Source organism: Suncus etruscus, chromosome 17 (assembly GCF_024139225.1).
Source record: "Suncus etruscus isolate mSunEtr1 chromosome 17, mSunEtr1.pri.cur, whole genome shotgun sequence".
In the NCBI taxonomy this organism is placed as follows: domain Eukaryota; kingdom Metazoa; phylum Chordata; class Mammalia; order Eulipotyphla; family Soricidae; genus Suncus; species Suncus etruscus.
Genome location: NC_064864.1, coordinates 68952242 through 68972849, shown reverse-complemented (window position 1 = coordinate 68972849; position 20608 = coordinate 68952242). Strand labels below are relative to the sequence as shown.

The following is a 20608-nucleotide window of genomic DNA, read 5'->3' as shown; positions in this document are numbered from 1 at the left end:
CCACCACATGGTCTCTGGGCTACTGTAGGATGCATGGCTGCCCTGAGTGAATGGCCTGAGGCTGGCAGAGACAAAGGGGTCCCCCACTTTCTTACTGGTATCTTTCACCTCCCAGCCAGCACTGCAGATCATACACACTGACACACACGCGCTCATAAACATGCACAAATACAGACACGACGGGGGGGTAGACTGGAGCACCTCCTTAGTGTGCCTAGGCAGGCCCTGGGTGGTCCCTGCAGAGCTTGCATGCAGGTGGAGTCCCGCCTAAATCCAGCTCAAGTTCATCTGAGCCACATTTTTGGGGTGACAAGTTGTGGGTCATGCGGGCGTCCTGCTTTGGAACTGGGTGTTTTGGGGGGCTGTGTGTGTGTGCGCGCGCGCGCGCATATGCATGCCAGAATAGTGCCAAACTTTAGTTAGCTTGGACTTTGGCCACTTCTGCCCCAAAAGGGACATGCCAGGCCCCAGACCTGGGAGCCTGTCTCCCTGTACTTGCACAATGTTCCTGTGCTTGGTGGGCACCCAGAAGGAAGTGGCACCAAGAGGCTGAGATGAGGGCAGGGCTGGAGGTGTCTGTGGTGGACAACTGCAGGCTGCCTGAGCCCTCGTTGCTGCGCCGGACCCCGTGGAGCGGGCACCTTGGCAGGAATGGAAACTATTCGGGCTTCCTTCCTGCCTGGTCTTGAGAAAGAATGTGGCCCATTCTTCCCTGCGTGGGCGCTGCCAGCCTCCTGCCCCGCCCACTGCACCGGGATGCTGGGGGCCCCTGACCTTACGGGGCGTCCAGAAACATCTTGCCTGGACACGAGCTCAATGGGAAGCCCTGAACGGGCTGGGCAGGCTGGGATCACTATGCCTCCACCAGGCCCCAAGCACGGTGTTTCCTGGATGGGGTGATGAGGTGAGTAGGGCAGCCTGGTCTCTGATGATCCTGGCCAGACTTCCTGTCCCCCTTGGTCCTCCGAACCCTCTTGTTCTGGTTTTGCCGCTGATGGATTTTTCAAGTCTCCAAGTGACGTGGCTTCTGCAGCTCCTTTTCCAACCCAGCAGGCAGCCGGGTGGGAGGGTCCCGGACAGCCCAGCCTGGAAGGAACAAAGAGGCGATTGCGGGCAGGTCAGACGGGGCAGGGAACGCCGGGAGCCTGTGGCCAAGGAGGCGGGGGCTCTGAGGACAATGGAAAGGGGGTTTCGTTGTCCTCCAGGCTAAGTGAACCCATGTGTGCCTCTTTCTAGGATCGAGCAGGCGGGCGGCCGTCGGGGCCAGGCGGTCCCCTCGCTTCCTGCCGGCCGACCTCTCCACATCGCAGATGTTTCTCCTTAGAAGTACTGGATGCCTCCCCCAGCCTCATCGTGCTAGGGCTGGTTTTGTGCACTTTGTTCCTCAAAGCCCGTTAACCCTTCCTCTGCTCGGGGCCCTGGGCTGGTGAAAATCAACCAGGCACTCCAGAGTAGGGGGGCTGTGAGTGCTGAAGGCTCCAGCCTCTGCCTGGGCACCTCTGGCTATGGGCTCCTTCAGAAAGGGGCTCCTGGAGGGGGTGAGTGTGCCAGGGTTCTGCCTCGGACCCCACATCTGGGCACAACCTGCCTGGAGACTGCCCATGTAAGTCTGGGGGCAGGGGAGCCAGGACCTGGTTTGTGCAGTCTTAGCACATGAACCACCAGAGATGCGTGAGTGCGTGAGTGCGTGCGTGCGTGCGTGCGTGAGTGAGTGCGTGCGTGTGTGTGTGTGTGAGAGTGTGTTGTATAGTTTCCCATCCCAGGCTGTCGGGAAGTAGAAATGCATCATTTAGCTGCTGGCCAGGTGGCCCCACACAGCCCTTCAATTGCTGCTGCTCTCCAGAATACATCTTTAGACACATACATACACACACGTATACATACATGCAGACTTGCCTAGACATGACGTTTTCCGGCTCCTCGGCCCCCTGCTGCCGGAGAGCCGCTGTGTGACCTGCATGTGCCAAGTCCCCTTCCGCCCCTCAAGCCGGTCCTTCCCACTGCACAAAGTGCCCGTCCTGTGCGGCCACACATGGCCACAGGGTGAGGCTGTGCTGGCTGCCGCCTCACGGACCTGTTCCTTTCCCTGCCTTGGGCAGAACTTGGGTCTGCCTAGAAGTACTGAGCATGTTGATTCCATAAAGAAGGACCTTGTGTCCCCACAGCCGCCGCTACCCAGTCCCCCACCCCCTGTGGCCAGTGCCTTCCTTGGCTTCACTGTGGTCCAGACCCAGGTGGACCTCTGGCCGGAGGGAATGGGCAGCCTAGGTGCCCAGCTGCAGGCGTAGGCAGCTGCAATGAGGGGCCCTCTGGGGGTAGTGGCCTTGAGCAGTGGGTTTGTGGTCTTCTCTCCCTCGCTCGCTTGCTCTCACTCTCAGAACGACAAAGGGTACAGATGGCCTCCATCTGCACCAATGGCCAGCTCTGCCCACCACCCACCCCGACCCATGACCTCGGCTTCTAAAGGCTAGCAAAGTCCCACTTCCTGTGGTTTGGACAGGAGGAGGGGCTTGTTGCTCATAAGGAAAGTGCTGTCCAGGGAGGCTTCCTGGAGGTGAAGGCTGGATTTAGGTGCAACACAGGCACGCACGCATACTAGAAGGCTGTTTCTCTGGTTCCATCCTGTTGCTATGGCGATTTTAGCTTCAGCCTGGCATCTGAGGATGCCCTCAGGAGGGGGAGTGGAGTACGTAGTCTGTCCTCGCGATGTGTCCACCACTGGACCAGACCCTCCTCCATGCTCCTATGCTCAGGTGCCTGTCATTTGAGCAAAGCGTGGATAAGCTGTAGTCGATAGACCCACGATGCTTCTAGAATTTGATGGTAGAAAAGATGGAGGGATGGGCCAGAGCGATAACACAGCGATAAGATGTTTCCCTTGCATGTGGTCAACCCAGGACAGACCTGGGTTAAATTCCCAGCATCCCATATGGTCCTCTGAACCTGCCAGGAGTGATTTCTGAGCACAGAGCCAGGAGTAACAACCCCTGAGCACCACCGGGTGTAACCCAAAAACCAAGAAGAAAAAAAAAGAAGGGGCTGGGAGGGCTGGAGCAGTGCCCTAGCCAGCCTGGATCTGAGCCCTGACACCACAAGGACACCCCAGGAAATACAGTGGGTTCAGCCCTTCCAGGTACTGGGGACCAGCCCCGGGGTACAGTTCAGGCAAGGCCAACTCTGAGCAGGCTCTCTCTGCAAACTGCCTTTCCACATCACTCCTCCTGACAAGGGGTGCAGTGAGGGATCTGTGGGCCTCGAAATTCCTGACCTTGCCCTCAGATTGGTTGCAAGCAACCTGTGGGGCCCGCTGTGTGCCAGCCATGTGATGCCCTCTGCTGGCCTGAAGGTCCCACTGCAGCTGCTGGGCCCCTCGGGTGGTCCCTACTCTGCAACCTAGGCAATCTGGCTGCCTGTAGATTCAAAAGCAAGTGTCCAGACACCTGGCCTCTGACGTCCCCCTCCCCCGAAAAGCCTGTGTCTTCTCAATAAATGCCCCCAGAGCTCTTCCATGGTTCTCCTCACACTTCATCTCTGTGGTGAGCTGGCCAGTCACCCCTGTGCATGGCACCTTTCCAGAGTTCAAGTCTCTGGCCTCCAGCCCGCGGGCTCCATCTCGCATATGCCCTAACCATCTTAGGCTTGTTGAGTTGAGCAGTCAGCCCCGCAGCCAGAGAAGGACCATGGCATGCTGAGCTGGTCGGGGATCCTTGCTCACACCATGTCATGTGCTCCTGCTGTTTCAACCCAGTTCTCCCACAGGGACAAGTGGGGATCTAATGAAAAAGCTGAGATCATCTTCCCTTCTGCCTAGCACCCCAGGGAAAGGTATCATCTGCTCTGTCAGTCCCCTATAGTCCTCCTGGAGAAAAGGGCCTGCAAAGCCACCAGCCACTTGAGGACACAGGGATACAATATTGTCCCCACAGGTGGTCTGAGACCCTGGAGCTCAGACCCAGTGCATCTGTTTGTCTGTCCTCTGCCCAGTGTCATCCTTTGTTGTCTAACAAAGGTGCTTGGGGGGTAAGTGTTGAGAGTTGTTGAGGGAGGGAGGGAAAGAATATCACCAATGTGCCAGGTGTGGACAAACTGCCCACACCGTGTTGGGGCTGAGCTCAGGGAACCAAGCATCTGAAGCTTTTTTTCCTTTCTTGCTCCTGGTTTTAGGGTTCATGGTGCCGTGATGCGCGAAGACGCCTGTGAGTCCCCCTGAGCTCTCAGCAAACCCCGTGGCCTTCAAAGCTGAGTCACAACGCGCAGGGAAGAATATGGCCCTGGTGGACAAGCACAAGGTCAAACGGCAGCGGCTGGACAGAATCTGCGAAGGTGAGAGCCAGGCCAGTGTCCCATGCTGAGTGTTGTTCTGGCCTCTGCGGGGGCTGGTGACTCCAGAAGGTGCAGTGTGTGAGCTGTATCCCATGTTCAGGCATCTGGCCTCAGATCCCTGAAAGTATTTTGTTTGTTTTGGGGCCACAGCCAGTAGGGCTCAGGGGTTACTTCCTGGCTCTGTGCTGAGGAATGACTTCTGGAGGGCTTGGGGGACCAGATGAGATGCTGGGGATCGAACCTGGGTCAGCTGCAAATTACAAGGCAACTGCCCTCCCTTCTGTGCTCACACTCCAACCCCTGGAAAGTTCCTAGTGTGAGGGGCTGAGCCCCACGGTGGCTGCCATAAGCACCTCACTTGCTTGAGAGGTGCCGAGCTTGGAAGCAGGTTCTGGCTCATTTTTCCCCATTTTGTTGGGTTTGTTTGTCTCCACATGGGAAGGTCCAGCATTCTATCTTCTGAGCACCTACCCTGAACACCTGCCTTCGTTCCAGGAAAGTGGGGGGAACAATGGAACACCCCCCCTTCCCACCAAGTGCCAATCCCGCTGTTTCCTTTGGGAGAGTCTCATGGGGGATGGAGAGGCAGATAGTAGTGGTGTCTTGGGATACTTTTGCTCCCCACCAAGCCTCTGCAGCTAATGTGGTGCATGCTCAGGACTGGGGTCCCCTCAGCCTGCCCCCCATATTATAAGCGCTCCGGGGTGTGGTGCCAGCCAAGGCGCTCTATTCTGTTCTGCAGGTGCTATTGGGCGGTGCCTCTAGGTGCTGGGCAAAGCCCCTCTGAGCAATCCCTTTAGCCCCCAAAAGCAGATTTTTAAAATGGGATTATAATGTTGCTATACATTATAATTACATGTTGGGATCAGGCAATTATGCACATTTCAGTAATTATGTGATTAGCAATAATTACATTAGCTATGTAAATACACAATAGACAGCCCAGGGAGCTGGGCTGCCATAAGGATATAGGGGTGCTGAGCACTCCGCTGGGAGCACATCAGCTGGAGCTGGGGGTAGGAGGACCCAGGACCAATTTGGCCTGATCGTCCTGGGGTGTCGCCGATCTCCCCTCTTCCCTGGGTTCCTCTTCCCTGCAGCTGTGCTGTCTGCTGCCTGGTCACTTAGTAGTCCCCCCTTATTTCCCTCACACACACCCCTCCATGCCAGCTGGGCTGTGTGCCATGCAGCGTCTCTGGGCAGTATATAAGGACCGTTGTCGCATCTTAATGGGACCAGGGATGTGGTACCAAGACTACACGCTGGTAAACATCCTGGGCTGATTTCAGCAGAACCCTGAGGGATGGGGGGCACTGGGGAGTTGGAAAGAAGAAATTCTGGAACTTGGTGGAAGCAGGGGTGGTGGGCCCCAAAACTGAACTTCTGCAGAAGGAGATACTGCTGGAGGGTGTTTGTGACTTGCTGGGGTGTCCCTGCCGGCCCCCTGACCCTCTCACTGGATTTATGTTCCTATTGTGCTGAGTGTCGCCAGTCCTTGTTCCCTCGCCTGTCTCTGCTCCACCGTGGCTGTCACTGAGAAAGCTGAGGGGTCTCTGGGGGTCGGGCTGACCCCCACAACTCCTGTGGGGAAAGGGCAAAAGTTCTGAGGGTTCTACGTGGCTCTCCTGGGTGCTGGTGCTGACAAGCACCACCCTGAACTCTGGGCTCTGTGCTTGGCCGCTCACCTATCAGGAACCAGGGCTGCCCCCTAACCCCGTGTGGTCTCAGGTTCTGCTCATGGCCCTGCCTGGCTCCACATTCACCCGCCATGTGCCTCCTGCTGTCCAATACTGACTGCCCGTCTCCCCGCTCTTGCTGACTTAGGGATCTGGCTTTGGAGACCATACCCAGCGGCGCTTAGGGAATAAGCTTTGTGGGGATCAGTCTGTACCCCAGACTCATTGACGCAGTACTGGGGCCCCTTTCCAGGGACTGGGCTCCACCCACAAGCCCCTCCCAGCAGATCTAGTTCCAAGCTCAGAACCTGGGAGGTCTGGGAGAGAGGACAGGGCCGAGCCCATTTCCCAGGATAAGGGGGCTGTTCTGGGCTATTTCCTGGCTTAGTCTGTACCAGACCTTGTGATATGCAGAAGCCACGTGTCCTAGGGTTTCTGAGGCGTCGACAGACACGGGGAAGCGTCAGGGGCTGCTGCCTTTATCGGCACCTGCAATGCCACTTGATCATCAGGGGCCAGCCCATGAGGGAGGAGGGGTCCTTCCTCTGGGGAGAATCACCACACAGCACCCCACAGGCCTGCACCCAGTCCCAAGTTCTGATGTGCATGGGCTCTGTTCACTGTTGCTTCCACATTCATTGGGAGGGGGGGGTGAGTTCAGGAGGCTTGGGGGTCAGCGAGGACAGGACAGCCTACACACACACACACACACACACACACACACACACACACACACACACACACACACACACACACACACACACACACACACGGGGCTTGTGGCAGCTTCCTGGTGCCCCCAGTGAGGCCTCCCTGGTCCTCATCACTTAATCCCTTGACCCTGGGAAATTCCTCCTCCCCAGGGTTCCAGAAGGACCCTTGGTTGGTCGGTCACAACCTAACATGGCCTATCCAGATGTCATGGCTGTGGGGCTGTGAGTCTTCGAGCTCCGTGTCTCCACGATACCCAGGACTGTTCAGACCCGGCTGGATAACCTCTGTCCTGTCCACACACAGACCTGCCCCCCATTCTTTGCGTGTCCTAGAACCAGGCCCTTATCCTGCCTGCCGGCTCCCCCGCTTAGCCTGGATTAACATTTCCTCGGGTGGATTAGTGCGGAATCAACCCAGAACAGCCTTTCCTGTCTGCCTTCTGTGACTTTAGCGGGAGCTCACGGGGTGACAGTCCCACCCCCAGTGGGGTGGGGGCTTTACTTGAGGCCCCAGTGCCCTAGCGAGCTGGGGAGGAAGAGGGATAGACTACGAGGCAGGCAGGGCCCCCGCCACAAACACGTCACATGGAACAAAGGCTCTGGGGGTGGCTGAGCTCCTAATCCGTGTGCTGAGCCAGCCTCAGCCATCTGAGCGCAGAGCCCCTGGCAGCTCCGCCTAAGGTTTCGGGGGATAAATAATTCAGCCTGACTGAAACAGGAGCCCCGGCTGGTGGTCGGCGCCACCCAGGAGACAGAACCACAGACACTGCGGCCACCGGCTCCTTCCCCATGCCGGTGCCTGTTAGGTACGGGCAGCTCGGGCGCTCTCAGAGCTGGGACGCGGCTGGCTGGTACGAGGGCCCGTGGGAGGACCCCGGGGCTCCAGGGAGGAGGAGTTCGCTGGCTGATGGAGACGGCGCCTGGGAGGAGCAGCAGGACTGGGCCCCTAGTGGAGCCACCGGGCCCCCTTTCCCGAGGGAGGTCTGGTCCACCACGGCTGCCGGGAGGAAGAACTCAGCCCCTGACTTCACCGTGTTGGGCAGCAGACGGACTGTGATCTCTTCAGGGGGCTCCCTGCGCCCACCAGAGCGTTACTGTGACATGCCCGGGGCCGGGCGAGTGCCCCCTGAGCCCCGCCAGCCCGGAGGAGCCCAGACGATGCCTGGGTTTGGGCTGCTGGGCGGCAGCCTGGCCTGGGATCAAGTCCTACCGGACATGAGCCACCTGCCCTTAGGCCCCGGTGGAGATGATGGATTTCCCCAGGCCCCGAGGACACAAAGTCGCAGCCCTGCACCTGCTCGCTACCCTGGGGCACCCCCCAACAGCAGATACAGTACCGAGGGCCTACCCTTCGCTGTCCAAGCCTACAGCAGCGTGGACTCTAGCAGGCAGCCGGCCCCGACCTGCCTGGTTGTGGACGCTGACAGTGGCAGGGCCCTGAACCGAGGCTTCGGGACAGCCCGGGATAACTTGCACGGCCCGGCACCCTATGAGAACTGTGTGGCTGGCCCGCTCAATGCTCAGGCCCCTGGGGGCAGGAATGCAGGGCTCCCCAGCTTCCTGGCCCTGCTGCGGAACGAGGGGTTGTCGGAAACCACGCTGGGCACCCTCCTCCAGCAGGGCTTTGACTGTCCGGCCGCCCTGGCAGCCCTGGAGGACGCCGACATCAAGTGTGTGGCCCCCAACCTGGGCCAGGCCCGTGTCCTGAGTCAGCTGGTCAGCAGCTTCCGGCAGAGCCGGGTGGGACCCCTGCCCCGTGCCCACTCTTCCAGCTCGGGCCACCGCAGCGGTGAGCCCCAGGGAGACGTGGCCCCTCCAGTGTCCCCCCATCCTATGGGCCCCACTCGGCGCCCGGCCAGTGCCCCAGACCCGGCGGTTTCCTACACTACCCACTTCTCTGCTAATGTGGGGTACGGCTCCCCTGCCCCTTGTGCCCTGACAGCCCGGTTGGGTCCCGCCTGTCCACCGCAGGCCGGGTTGGCCTTGGTGATGGGATCCCAGGGTCCCCGTGTCCCCGGCACCCGGCCTGCCTACCCCACAGCCTACACGGTACCTATGGAACTACTGAAGCGGGAGCGGAGCGTGGCTGCTTCACCCCTGGCCAGCCCCCACGGCAGCCCCCAACTTCTGCGCAGGCCTGGGGTCCCCCTGGAGGAGCTGCCACCGGCTGCCCCGGGCCTGCACACACCGCACTCTCCCTACCAGAAGGTGGTTCGGCGCACGGGTGCGCCCATCATCGTGTCTACCATGCTGGCTCCGGAACCAAGTAATTACTCGTGAGGGCTCTGGGGCCAGGGTGGGGCATCAGGGTTGGGGGTTTTCGTCTTTAGCCCAGCTGAGCCTCAAGACTTTGAGTCCTTTTAGGGGTGCAGGAACCTCCTGAGACAAATTGTGGGTTCCTACCTGGCCCCAGCTCAGCTCCTGGGTGGGGTCTGGGGCTGCCCGGGGTACCAGGCAGGGTTCCTGCTGTGTAGACAGAGGAAACACTGCACTGCCTCTCGAGGCCAAGTCGAAAACGGGTCCTCTTCCCCCTTTCCATTCCTGGCACCACTCAGAAATCTTTGCTCTGAAGCTCATGGCTGGGTTTTTTTCTCTTCTTTCCCCACCCGGGGTCGTTTCAGAAACAAACTTCAGAGTCTTTGATTTTTTTTTTTTTTCTTTTCCTGGGGTCAGTCAGCCTCTACACGGTGGGGTAAAAATGAGGGAATGGAGCCAAGATCCGGCCACAGGGCTGGTCACTCGGGCTTCCGGCAGTGCTCAGGAATCACTCCTGGAAGACTCAGGATCAGAAGACCATGTGGAGATGCTGGGGATTGAACCCGGGTCCATTGTGTTGCAAAGCAAAGACCCTCCCTGCTTTGCTGCTGCACTGGGCCTTTGGGACTTTTTTAGGCTGAGAAACCCTGTGGCCTGCTCAGCTGACTTGAGACAGTTATGGCTCACTGTCCTTACACTCTTCCTTACAGGTTTGCTTTGCATCGTGCTGGCTTGAAGGTGCTTTGTATGGCTATTTTTGACTCTCCCTCCCATTCATCCAGGCACCAAGAACAGAGTCAGACCCTATTCCGAGGCTGCCTCCCCCCCCCCCCCCCCCCGCAGCATTCTTTTCTTTGCAACACGCTCATCTGCATGGAGGTGACATTTGTTGCTCCAGTAATTTCATCTGATAATGGCCAGGCTTGCAAAGCGGATCGGAAAACATATTCCTTAATTACATGTTGCCAGGCAACGGGGGGGTTTGGTCACCGTGGCGGGAGACGAGTGCCTCACTCGCATTCTGCGGAGATGCCAGGGCTGCCGGTTTCCATCTCTGTTTCTTTGGGGCTGGGGGTGCGGGATCTCGGCCGGATTGGGAGGGCTTGTGGGCAATGGACACTGTTGTGCGGAGCAGGGGATGCTGGTTTGTTTGGCTCTGTAACAGCGAGCAAGCGAGGGCGGGTGGTGACATTGGCAGCTGCCAGCCTGCGCATCTCCCCGCCCCTTCCAGAACCTTCTGGCGGCCATGAGATCACTCACACACAAACAGTGGGTGGGCGGCACTGGGGGCCTCTCCAGGTCTGTCAGCCTGTGTCAACTGTCCCTCCTCCCCCAGGTCTCGGGTTGTGTGGCCTATTTCCTAGCAAGGGGTCATAGGATTGGGGAACATCACAATGTGGGGCCCCCCCATCGCTGGCCCCAAAGGCCTCTCTCCTAGGCTGGGAACCCTTTTCTGGGTCGATGTTGGCTTCTCCCTGTGGAATTATGTTGGGAACACTTACCTCCAACACAGGGCAATTGGTTTTCTCCTGTGTGACGGGGTGGGGGTCCTGGCAGGCCCCCCGGTGCAGGATGGAAGGGCGCCTGCACCCCTGCCCGGCCAGAGATGTGCCCAACAAGGGGACAGACCTTCTGGTTTCCCTGATGGGTGTCCCTGCCCAGCCCTGAAGGTGGTGACAGTGGCTGGTCAGGCTTCGTGGGTTTGGCTGAAGGCACCTCCCCTCAGCCCAGGATAGTCCCCATGTTCATCACTTTAATGGGGACCGACAGTGCTCAGGGCTCACTCCTGGCTCTGCTCAGGAAACCTTGTGTGGTCCCCGGTATCATCTCTTCATCTCTATTTAAGGAGCGAGAGTGTGTTTGACCTGACCAGCACCATGAGAAGGACCCGCCTGAGTCTTGTCTCTTCACTGGGGCCAAGAATCCACCCCAGTGGGGAAGAAGCCAAGGCCAAGCAGCTGTGCGGAGGCAGAGTCTGTTGCAAGGACACCTGGGCACTGTTCTTGGGGAGACTGTCCTTCCCAACACTCAGGGTGATGCAGGGACTCTTGGCCAGTGCCCAAGATAGTCCTGTTAGTTTTCCAGGAGGGCCCAGTGCTCCCTGGAGTGTTCTGGCTGATGAGTCTGTGCCAGTGTTGCATTTCCCAGTTTAGAGGAAACTGGTCCCCTTGCTGCCACTAGTCACTGGTTCCTTGATGACACCTCGGGTCACTGGTTCCTTGATGACACCTCGGGAGTAAGATCTGGGGCCCAGGAGGAGACCCCAGTTCTGTGCCTTAGGCTGAGGGCCACACACAGCCATAGGGGTGTTCTCACCTCTATGGTGATGGTGGCACCCCATGTTCTGTGGGGTACAGTGCCCCCATCCATCCAGCTTGCTGAGGTCCCTGAAGGCCGGATCCTTGAATGTAGATTTTGGGATGCCTGAGGTGGGCTCAGGACCCCCACTGTTCCCAGCCCCAGGCACAGGTGGACTTTTGGCCAGCAGGATTAGCTTCTAGGGTGTGCTCCATTTTTGTCCCTGAACCCTAGGCTTGTGGCCACAGGAGGGGTCGGGGGTCTCCTGTCCCCCTCCCGTACCCTCACCACCTGGGTCCAGGCTGGGCCCTAAGCAGCTGAGACCACCCACATTGTACCATAAATAGCTGTAAGGCCAGGCCTGCCTGGAGTGGTTCTGAGCACAGCTGGGCCTTGAGGGATGCAGGCTGCACCTCCAGGAGGTGCTGGTCTTGGCTGAGGCCATCCTGGGCGTCTGCCACCCCTTGGATGTGAGTTCACCCATGGTGGGGGCCAGGACAGAGACCCTAATGTGGGAGGTCCTGGAGTCAGTCCCAGCACCTTGGAGAAGAGCTTGGCCAGGGCACAAGCATGGGGCATGCCCCCACAGCTTGCGGCAGGAAGATGGGGTTTGCCCAGCTGTTGTTTTCTAGAAAGTTCCAAGCAACGCACAGACACTCTGTTTCTGGCTCCAGGTCAGGGGAGGGCGTGAGGAGATGTTGGGGAACCTGTGGTGGTTCCCAAGCTGCGCCCCTCAGCAGTGTTGCTAGTGGCCATGCACTATCCTTACCTGGACAATAACATATAAGACATAGATTTTTAGCCATGAGCAGTGAGGGCCGGGGGAGATAGGCCTTGTATAGTAATGGTTCATCTCCAGCACTACATCTGGTTCCCGGGTGTGGCCTAGAAACTCTAAAAGGTTGGCTCAGGGTTTGACAGAGAAGACAAATAAATACTGTTTTAATAAGAAAAAAAAAAAAAGGAAAAGGAAAGATTCCCTTCCTGGGAAGTGAGGACACTGGGCCTGACAGCCCCTGGGGGGCCACAACTTGTAGCATTCGGGGCTTAATCCTGGCTTCTGAATTCAGTGATCGTTGCTTATAGGATTTGGGGACTCTGTAATGGGGATCTAACCTGAACCTGGGTCAGTCCCACCAGGTCAGTTTTGAGGATTCAGTAGTCTAGGCTGTGTGGGCCCACAAGGAGTTACCACCACAGCAGGAAGCTGCAGGGTGGGTCTTGAGTCTGTATGTCTGGCTGGGGCAGCTGAGGAATGTGAGGTGGGGAACCAGGCCGCGGGGGGGGGGGGGCAGGGGGGGGGGAGCGAGACAGGCTTTTTCTTTTGCAGGCCCTCACTGGCAGGCTGAGCCCACCCTTCTGGCACCTTCCCTCCATAAGGGCCCCTTTGTGTGAGGGCTCAGCCTGCCACCTGCTGGCCACCCCAAAGTAAGATCACCCAAGTGGGGTCCAGGCAGCCACTGAGAACCTGGAGCTGGTCTCCAAGTGATGGGCCATCCTGGCCTGTCCTGAATTCGGGAGTGGCCCTCAAGCCAGGATACAGTGAGCTGGGGATACCAGGTGCCACCAGGCATGCATGTGGGCTCACCTGCCCACTTGGGCCCTCAGAGGGCACTGAAGGCGGGTTTTTGCTGGGGCAGCAGGTCGCTCTAGATAAATGTGTCTGCGTGTCCGCATGTGCGTATCTGGCTGGGTGCCAGGGATCCGGATGCCTGCCCTGGCTCGCTCTCTCTACTGTGGTGTGAGTCTGGGCACCAGCTGGTCTCCCAGACAGGTTCAGAAGAGCTGCACGATCACCCCCAGAATTGGGTCCAGGGAGGTCGCCCTCGTCCCTCTGGTGGGTCCTGCTCACCCCCGCCCCCTTGCAGGCATCCGCCCCCAGATCATGAACGGGCCTCTGCACCCCCGGCCATTGGTGGCGCTGCTGGATGGTCGGGACTGCACGGTAGAGATGCCTATCCTCAAGGACCTGGCCACAGTGGCCTTCTGCGATGCGCAGTCCACGCAGGAGATACATGAGAAGGTGCGTCCACGCCCCGGGACACCGCCCATCCCATCCCCCTCCGCACCCCCTGGCCTTCTGGCCCCAACATCTGTGCTCCTCAGGTGCTGAACGAAGCTGTAGGTGCAATGATGTACCACACCATTGCACTCACCCGTGAGGACCTGGAGAAGTTCAAGGCCCTGCGGGTCATCGTGCGCATCGGCAGCGGCTTTGACAACGTGGACATCAAGGCAGCCGGAGAGCTCGGTGAGCACAGGGGTGCCAAATGAGAGTTTGGTGCTGCTTCTCCACATCTCATCCTCAGGGTCAGGCCTCCTGGGGGTGGTCTAGCCCCTCAGGCCAGCCAGCCAGAGAGCCCCCACAGGCTTCTGGCAAAAAACTGAACCCTGCTCATTGCATTGCAAACTCAGCAATCCTGGTGCTGGCTGGCCAGCCCACATGGCCCCGTCTTGCTGTCCTCTGCTATCTCCACAGTGCTTGCCGGGCAGGCAGGCCATGGGGGCTTGTTCATCTGGCTCCCTGTCCCCACAGGCATCGCGGTGTGCAACATCCCGTCAGCAGCTGTGGAGGAGACAGCCGACTCGACCGTCTGCCATGTGCTCAACCTGTATCGGCGTAACACGTGGCTGTACCAGGCGCTGCGTGAGGGGACGCGGGTGCAGAGTGTGGAGCAGATCCGGGACGTGGCCTCAGGTGCCGCACGCATCCGTGGGGAGACGCTGGGCCTCATCGGCTTTGGTAGGTGCTACCAACCCTCCCGCCGGGTTTCCTGGCAGTGGGGCTCCAGGGATCCGTGTGCTGAGTCCAGAGAAGGGTCGTCCAGCAGGGTGATGGGGTGGCCGCCCAGGGGAGCGGCCCTGTGTTCAGGCCACAGCCATGTGATGGTCACCCAAGAGCGAGGCAGATGGGCGTGGCTGCAGTGCCCCCTGCTGGTGGTCGCTGAGAAATGGCTCGTGAGGAGTTCCTAGATCCTCACCCCTGAGGTGTTTTGGGGTGGGGCAGCACGACCCTTGTTCTCAGACTTCCTGTGCAGCCCTTATGTCCTGTCCTGGGGCAGAAAATGGAAATTCTGCAGGGAAACCGTTCAGTTAGTACAGAAACTAATACTTAGGAGGGAGAAATAGGGATCATGGGGCTGGAGCCATAGCACAGTGGAATGAGCATTGGCCTTACCAGATGCAAACAACCTGGATTTGATCTCCAGCATCCCATACGGTTCCCTAAGCATTGCTGTTGGGTGTGACCCAAAAAAACGAACAAAAAGATGGGGGGGATGGGGAGGTTGGTTCTAGATCCTGGTGTCCCAGTGGAGTACCAGGACTGGGAGGTTTTGGGGTGTGGGATTACTGAAGGTGAAAAGTCAGGGGCCGGGGCCGGGTAGGTGGCGCTGGAGGTAAGGTGTCTGCCTTGCAAGCGCTAGCCAAGGAAGGACCTCGGTTCGATCCCCCGGCGTCCCATATGGTCCCCCCAAGCCAGGGGCGATTTCTGAGCACATAGCCAGGAGTAACCCCTGAGCATCAAACGGGTGTGGCCCAAAAACCAAAAAGAAAAGTCAGGGGCCACCACCACCCCCAGGCCCTGTTGTGCAGTTGCATTTCCTGGCCCAGAATCCAAGTGGAACCAATAGGCTCCACAAGGTGGAGTCATCACAGTCCAGAGACAACTAACAGCAGGTAGATAGATAGGACATCCCCCCTGCCCCCTGACGGCAGCACTGCACCCTCCCTAACACCTCAGCCCTTCCCCCAACGGGATGCCTCAGCTCCAGGGTTCTTCCTGCTGCGCCCTGGGTTGTATGGGGTCTAGGAGACACATGATCCATTGGCAAAAACTATCCCTAACATCCCCCTTACCACCTCATGAAATGGTCTTCAGGTGGTGACCCAGTGCTGGTCACACACTTGGAGTTGCAGCCCAGCCAGAGCCTTCGGTTGGGGCCCCCCAGCGCCCGCCCACAGGAGGGGCCGTGGCCGCACTTACCCGGACCCTCTCTCTCCGCACAGGTCGCACGGGGCAGGCAGTCGCTGTTCGAGCCAAGGCCTTTGGATTCAGCGTCATATTTTATGACCCCTACTTGCAGGATGGGGTCGAGCGGTCCCTGGGCGTGCAGCGGGTCTACACCCTGCAGGACTTACTGTACCAGAGCGACTGCGTATCCCTGCATTGTAACCTCAACGAACATAATCACCACCTCATCAATGACTTTACTATAAAACAGGTGAGCAAGCTAGGGGACCCCTGCCCTGCCACCCACGCTGTGTAGTGGGGCACGGGCATCTGACCAGCTCCCTCCCCACAGATGAGACAAGGCGCCTTCCTGGTGAATGCAGCCCGCGGCGGCTTGGTGGATGAGAAGGCCTTAGCCCAAGCCCTCAAGGAGGGCAGAATACGAGGGGCGGCCCTGGATGTGCACGAGTCGGAGCCTTTCAGGTGGGCCTGACTCATGGGTGCCAAGGGACGAGACTCATCCATCTTCTTTCTCAGGGCTTAAGGGGCAGCCAGTGAGCAGAGGGGTTTGGGGGGTGCTGGTGGGTACAGAATGGTCCCTGCTCTGAGGCCAAGCCCCTAAGTTCTGTTTCTTGAGCAGCCAGGCTCACTTCCTGTGGCTTCTCCTTTCATCTCCCCAGCTTTGCTCAGGGTCCCCTGAAAGATGCCCCGAACCTCATCTGCACCCCCCACACGGCCTGGTATAGCGAACAGGCATCTCTCGAGATGCGGGAAGCAGCTGCCACCGAGATCCGCCGGGCCATCACAGGTGAGTTCCCAGCTCCAAGCAGCAGGTGGCGCACCCCACACCCACCACAGATGCAGGGTAGAGACTCAGCTATGCGTCCTGGTTCTGGAAAGCCCCAAGACCCTCCCACTCACGGGTGGCCGGCCCTTAGAGCAGCCACGCTTGATGCCAATGTTACGTTGTGCTTTCCCTAGGTCGAATCCCGGAAAGCTTAAGGAACTGTGTGAACAAGGAGTTCTTCGTCAGCACGGCTCCATGGTCAGTCCTAGACCAGCAGGCTATTCATCCCGAGCTCAATGGTGCCACTTACAGGTGAGGCCAGGCCAGGGGGATGATCGCAGGGCTGACAGACCATGGTTTGTGGGTTTGTTCGCATGGGAAGCTACTGCCAAACCCGGGTGTTGCTTCCCAGCAAAGTGACCTGTGGGGTTGCCGAGGGCTTGAGACACACAGAGGTGGTCCCACGGAGCACTTATCCTTGAGTCCAGTGTTGACTGCAGGCCAGGGACACTAACTGGAATCCTGTGATCTCTCACAGTTCCTAGAAGCATCTTCAGGGCTCAGATACTCAGCCATCAGAAGCACCAGTGTGAGGTCACAGACAGACCTACAGATACCCTGTGTGTCTCATTTCACACTCAGGTGCAGCCAAGTGAGGCTGAAACTGCACCCCTTGGGCCCAGAGCCATAGAGCCTCCTCCAGTCTCCTTTGGTTCTGCCTAAGGAAACCCAGATGGGTCATGTGGTTTTTTTCCCTTTTTTTTTTTTCTTTTTGGTTTTTGGGCCACAACTGGTGACACTCCGGTTACTCCTGGCTATACGCTCAGAAATTGCTCCTGGCATGGGGGACCATATGGGACTCCCGGGGATAGAAGTACAGTCCTTCCTAGGCTAGTGCGGGCAAGGCAGACGCCTTACCCCTTGCAACACTGCTCTGGTCCCTGGGTCATGTTTCTAAAGGCACCTGCACAAGGCTTCTTCCCAAACATGGGTGGTTGCTGTGGCATTTTGACTAGCAGGTTTCTGTGACCGAGTTAGAGGTCACTGAGTAGGTCTGGACTCACCGGCCTCTTCTCTGTGCTCCGCAGATACCCGCCAGGAATCGTGGGTGTGGCGCCTGGGGGCCTCCCCGCTGCCATGGAAGCCATCATCCCCGGCGGTATCCCTGTCACCCACAGCCTCCCCACCGTGGCACACCCTTCCCAAGCGCCGTCTCCCAACCAGCCCACAAAACACGGGGACAATCGCGAGCACCCCAACGAGCAGTAGCAGAGTGATATGCGGGAAGATCCTTCAGGAACTGGGACCAAGAGATGCCGGAGGTGAACCCGGAGTCCAGGCTCGTGCCAGGCTCGGGAACTGACCAAACCGCTGCAGCCCGACTGGACGATGCTCATGGACTGGGATGCGGCCCGGGAGCAGCCGCTTCTGTTGTTGTGTGTTAAGTTTCTCATCTGTGCATCACATCACAAAGAGTACATCACATCGGTATTGCCCTGTGCCAGCCGCCCGAGGACACGGCATGTCCCTGACGGTGCATCAGCTGTGGGAGGGGAGGCCACGTGCCCCTGAGCCGAAACCCCCCCTCCTGACCACTGGTCTGTGGGGGCTGTTCACCTCCTCGTGGAAACAGGAAGGTAAAATCACTACAAAACGGGGAGCAGACTGTGGACCTGTCAGAAGCTGCCGGCCAGGCTACCCAGAACTGCAGGAAGGCTGGCTGAGTGCAGTTACACCCTCAATGATGCAAAAAAAAAAAACAACAAAAAACAAAAAAAAAAAACCAACAACAAAAAACAAAAAAAGAAAAAACAAAACAAAAAAAGTAAAAAAAAAAAGTATTAAGTTTCACAAGCTGTTTGTACTCAAATATATTTTCTCAGTTTCAGATCCTCAGCTATTTTATTGAGTGGAAAGTCTTGAACGGAACGTGTTCAAGAATAATAATGTTGCATTTCCTTATGTCTCAGGAAACACTTTTTATGGTAACTTGTCAGATTGTCTATGAACAAACCCACTTTTTTAGACATTGATAAAGTCTTCTTTTCTTCACGTGATATTTTATACCAGAACACTTCGGGTGTGTTATTAGATGGGACTGATTTTAACAAATCCTGTTAGATTTGTATCAACTAGTTCCATGTTCTATTCATAGTCTTTTGTGAATCATTGCCTTTTTTGTTTTAAAGATGGCCTATTTGGAGCCTTTGTATAGGTACATTCCTGTTTTTGTGACAAAGAAAAACCTTTAAAACTGTCCCAAACAGAAATATAATGGCTATCAGAACTGTTTTGTTTTAGTGTGAGTTACCGTTACTGTATTTGTTTATGTAAAAGTGGACATTTAGCGTTCAGTGCAGTTTTCAATAAAAAGTAATGATAAAATGTGTTCAGTTCGGAAATTCTAGTACATATCACCAGCGATCCCGTTTTGTTTTTGAGGCCTGGAGAGAGTCATTCAGTGCCCCAGGCTCAACCCTGACACGTTTAGCTAGGTGCCCTTCGGTCACATTTTTGATTTTCCAACTCTTGTTATTCCAGGACAAAGATCAATTGTTCAAACTAGGGATCAAACCCAGACCAGAGCCTCCTCGGGTGCACCCATCTCATTGATGTGAAGACTAGAAATCCCTCATTCTCTGTCACACCATCCTAAGAGTATGTTCGGACTCAATTCTGCTTTTCCCAAGAGCAATTTAGGCCTGAGCAGCATTAAGCAACACCCTTGGCACTACCTGCACCTGCCCTGCTTGTTGGAACTAAGAGCCAGAGGGACCAAGGTCCAGATGGGCCAATTGAACCTCCCTGTGTCACTTTCCAGACTCCCTGCAGCCTGAGCATGAAAAGCCAACAAGGGGGAGTAGGGGGATCCATGAGAACAACAGAGGCCACAGTCCACACCATGGTCAGCCAGAATCACGTTCAAACTTTCCAGCCACATAGACTCATAACAAAAGCACCGAGTTCTAAACTGGGGGGCAGGAATCTAGTAGTTCAAGAGCTTAACAGCACCATTCACCCCCCAAGTTTGGCCTTGACAAGTCAAGCCACTTATACCATGCAGACCTTGAAGGCCCACCTGTGGTTGGCATCCGGTACAGAAGAACACAGGTTGCAGCTTCTCACCATTCACCCGGATAGAACCTCTGCTCTGCTGCCTTCTAACTTCAAGCTAACTTGAGAAACTTGCTTACTACCACACTTTGTAAAAAACAATTCCCAGCCCCAGTGAGTCACTTCCACATTTCCATCACATCGAATGAATTGTGTGTGTGTGTGTGTGTGTGTGTGTGTGTGTGTGTGAGAGCCAGGTTTCCAGTGCAGCTCCAGGGAACAGCCCTGAAAGAGGACTGACTGGGAGAAAGAACAGAAGACAGGACACCTCGCGGGTATTTTTTCCATTTTTAGTATTCCAGCATTAAAGTTGAGTTGTGCACATTTCAATACCATCTAAACAGAACTTGGAAGAAAACAAGAAGCAAATATTTAAAAAGATTTTCACAGCCTTTTCATCAGAGGGAAGGAAAATGTGTGTCTGTGTGTGTGTGTCGTTTACCCAAACATGCATGCGCACATGGGCTTTCCAAATTCCTTGCCACACCTATGAATAGTCTACAAAGTGCTTATCAGGACACCAAGTCTGTGTGTGTTCCTGAGATAGAGCTGAAAATTTTACCCGGTATTAAATTTTATACCTGAAATGGTCAAATAATACTTTTTATAGCAAGATTTTCTACCTAAGATTATAGTTTTAACTTTAAATAAGATGGCCACAATTAACCAACATGCAAAAATTCTCAGACAATTTGCTGAGAAACTCCTACAATGCATTTACCGCATTTTCAAAGTCTGTATTCTTGACTGAAGTGCTATTCCCAAGGAGCCCGAGCAGAGACAGCCTTTTGAACTTAGAGCAGTTGATGAGAGATAGCTGGAACCCAAGCCTCTCTGCCTGCCAAGTCTGGAAAAGGCCAGTGTCAGCTGGGAGAACTTCACACAGTGTTTTTCATCAGATGGGCCTTGTTCCTCAGTACCTCCCCAGCTAATATCTGGGCAGGAGTCAGTCACTACCCAAAGTTGGGGCAGGGGTGTCTCACCTAAAGGGACCTCTTCCCAACAAATAAATACCTAAATACTGAAAGGGGTCATCAGAAAATTGTACAAAGAAATCATAATATATAAGGGAACAATAACAATGTCTTTCAAGTCCACTCCAAAAAAAATTCTTTCCTTGCAATTTGTTCCTTAAAAGATTGGATTTTATTTGATTGGGCACAACAGGAACTAAATTATGAATAAAATAAAAGCTTGTTTATTATTGACGGTCTGCTGTGAGTTTGTACAAAAGAGTTTCCATGTCACCTGCGCTCGAATGGGACTGCAGGTGAGGTGGGGCTCAGGGTGGAGGTCAGATATGGGTTCTGGGGAAGGTCCCCAAGAACAGTCCTCTGCCCTGTGCTGCTGGAAGGGCCCAGGCTGCAAAGACCCGAGAGCATGAGGTGCCGGGACGGTTCCTATCACACAATTTCCTACACAACCACATGCGGTGCTTTACAGACAGATGTACAATTTGGAAGGGAAAGTTCTGTCTTCGTCCCCATGA

At 56.3% G+C, this 20608-nt stretch overlaps 1 protein-coding gene across 2 annotated transcripts in view; it reads left to right on the top strand.

Moving 5' to 3' along the window:
- Positions 1 to 17590, top strand: part of CTBP2 (C-terminal binding protein 2) — a 40234-nt gene extending 22644 nt beyond the window's left edge. Inside the window, exons 2-10 of one of the 2 annotated variants that reach the window (XM_049764481.1) lie at positions 4165 to 4323; positions 13135 to 13289; positions 13373 to 13517; positions 13803 to 14009; positions 15275 to 15489; positions 15571 to 15701; positions 15899 to 16026; positions 16200 to 16317; positions 17094 to 17590. In XM_049764481.1, coding sequence (XP_049620438.1) covers positions 4266 to 4323; positions 13135 to 13289; positions 13373 to 13517; positions 13803 to 14009; positions 15275 to 15489; positions 15571 to 15701; positions 15899 to 16026; positions 16200 to 16317; positions 17094 to 17274 — 1338 coding nt within the window. In that variant the 5' untranslated portion in view covers positions 4165 to 4265 and the 3' untranslated portion in view covers positions 17275 to 17590. Of the gene's footprint in view, positions 1 to 4164; positions 4324 to 7501; positions 8979 to 13134; positions 13290 to 13372; positions 13518 to 13802; positions 14010 to 15274; positions 15490 to 15570; positions 15702 to 15898; positions 16027 to 16199; positions 16318 to 17093 lie in introns of those variants that run through there. The other variant, XM_049764482.1, reaches the window with a different exon arrangement.
- The last annotated feature ends 3018 nt before the right edge of the window (positions 17591 to 20608 follow it).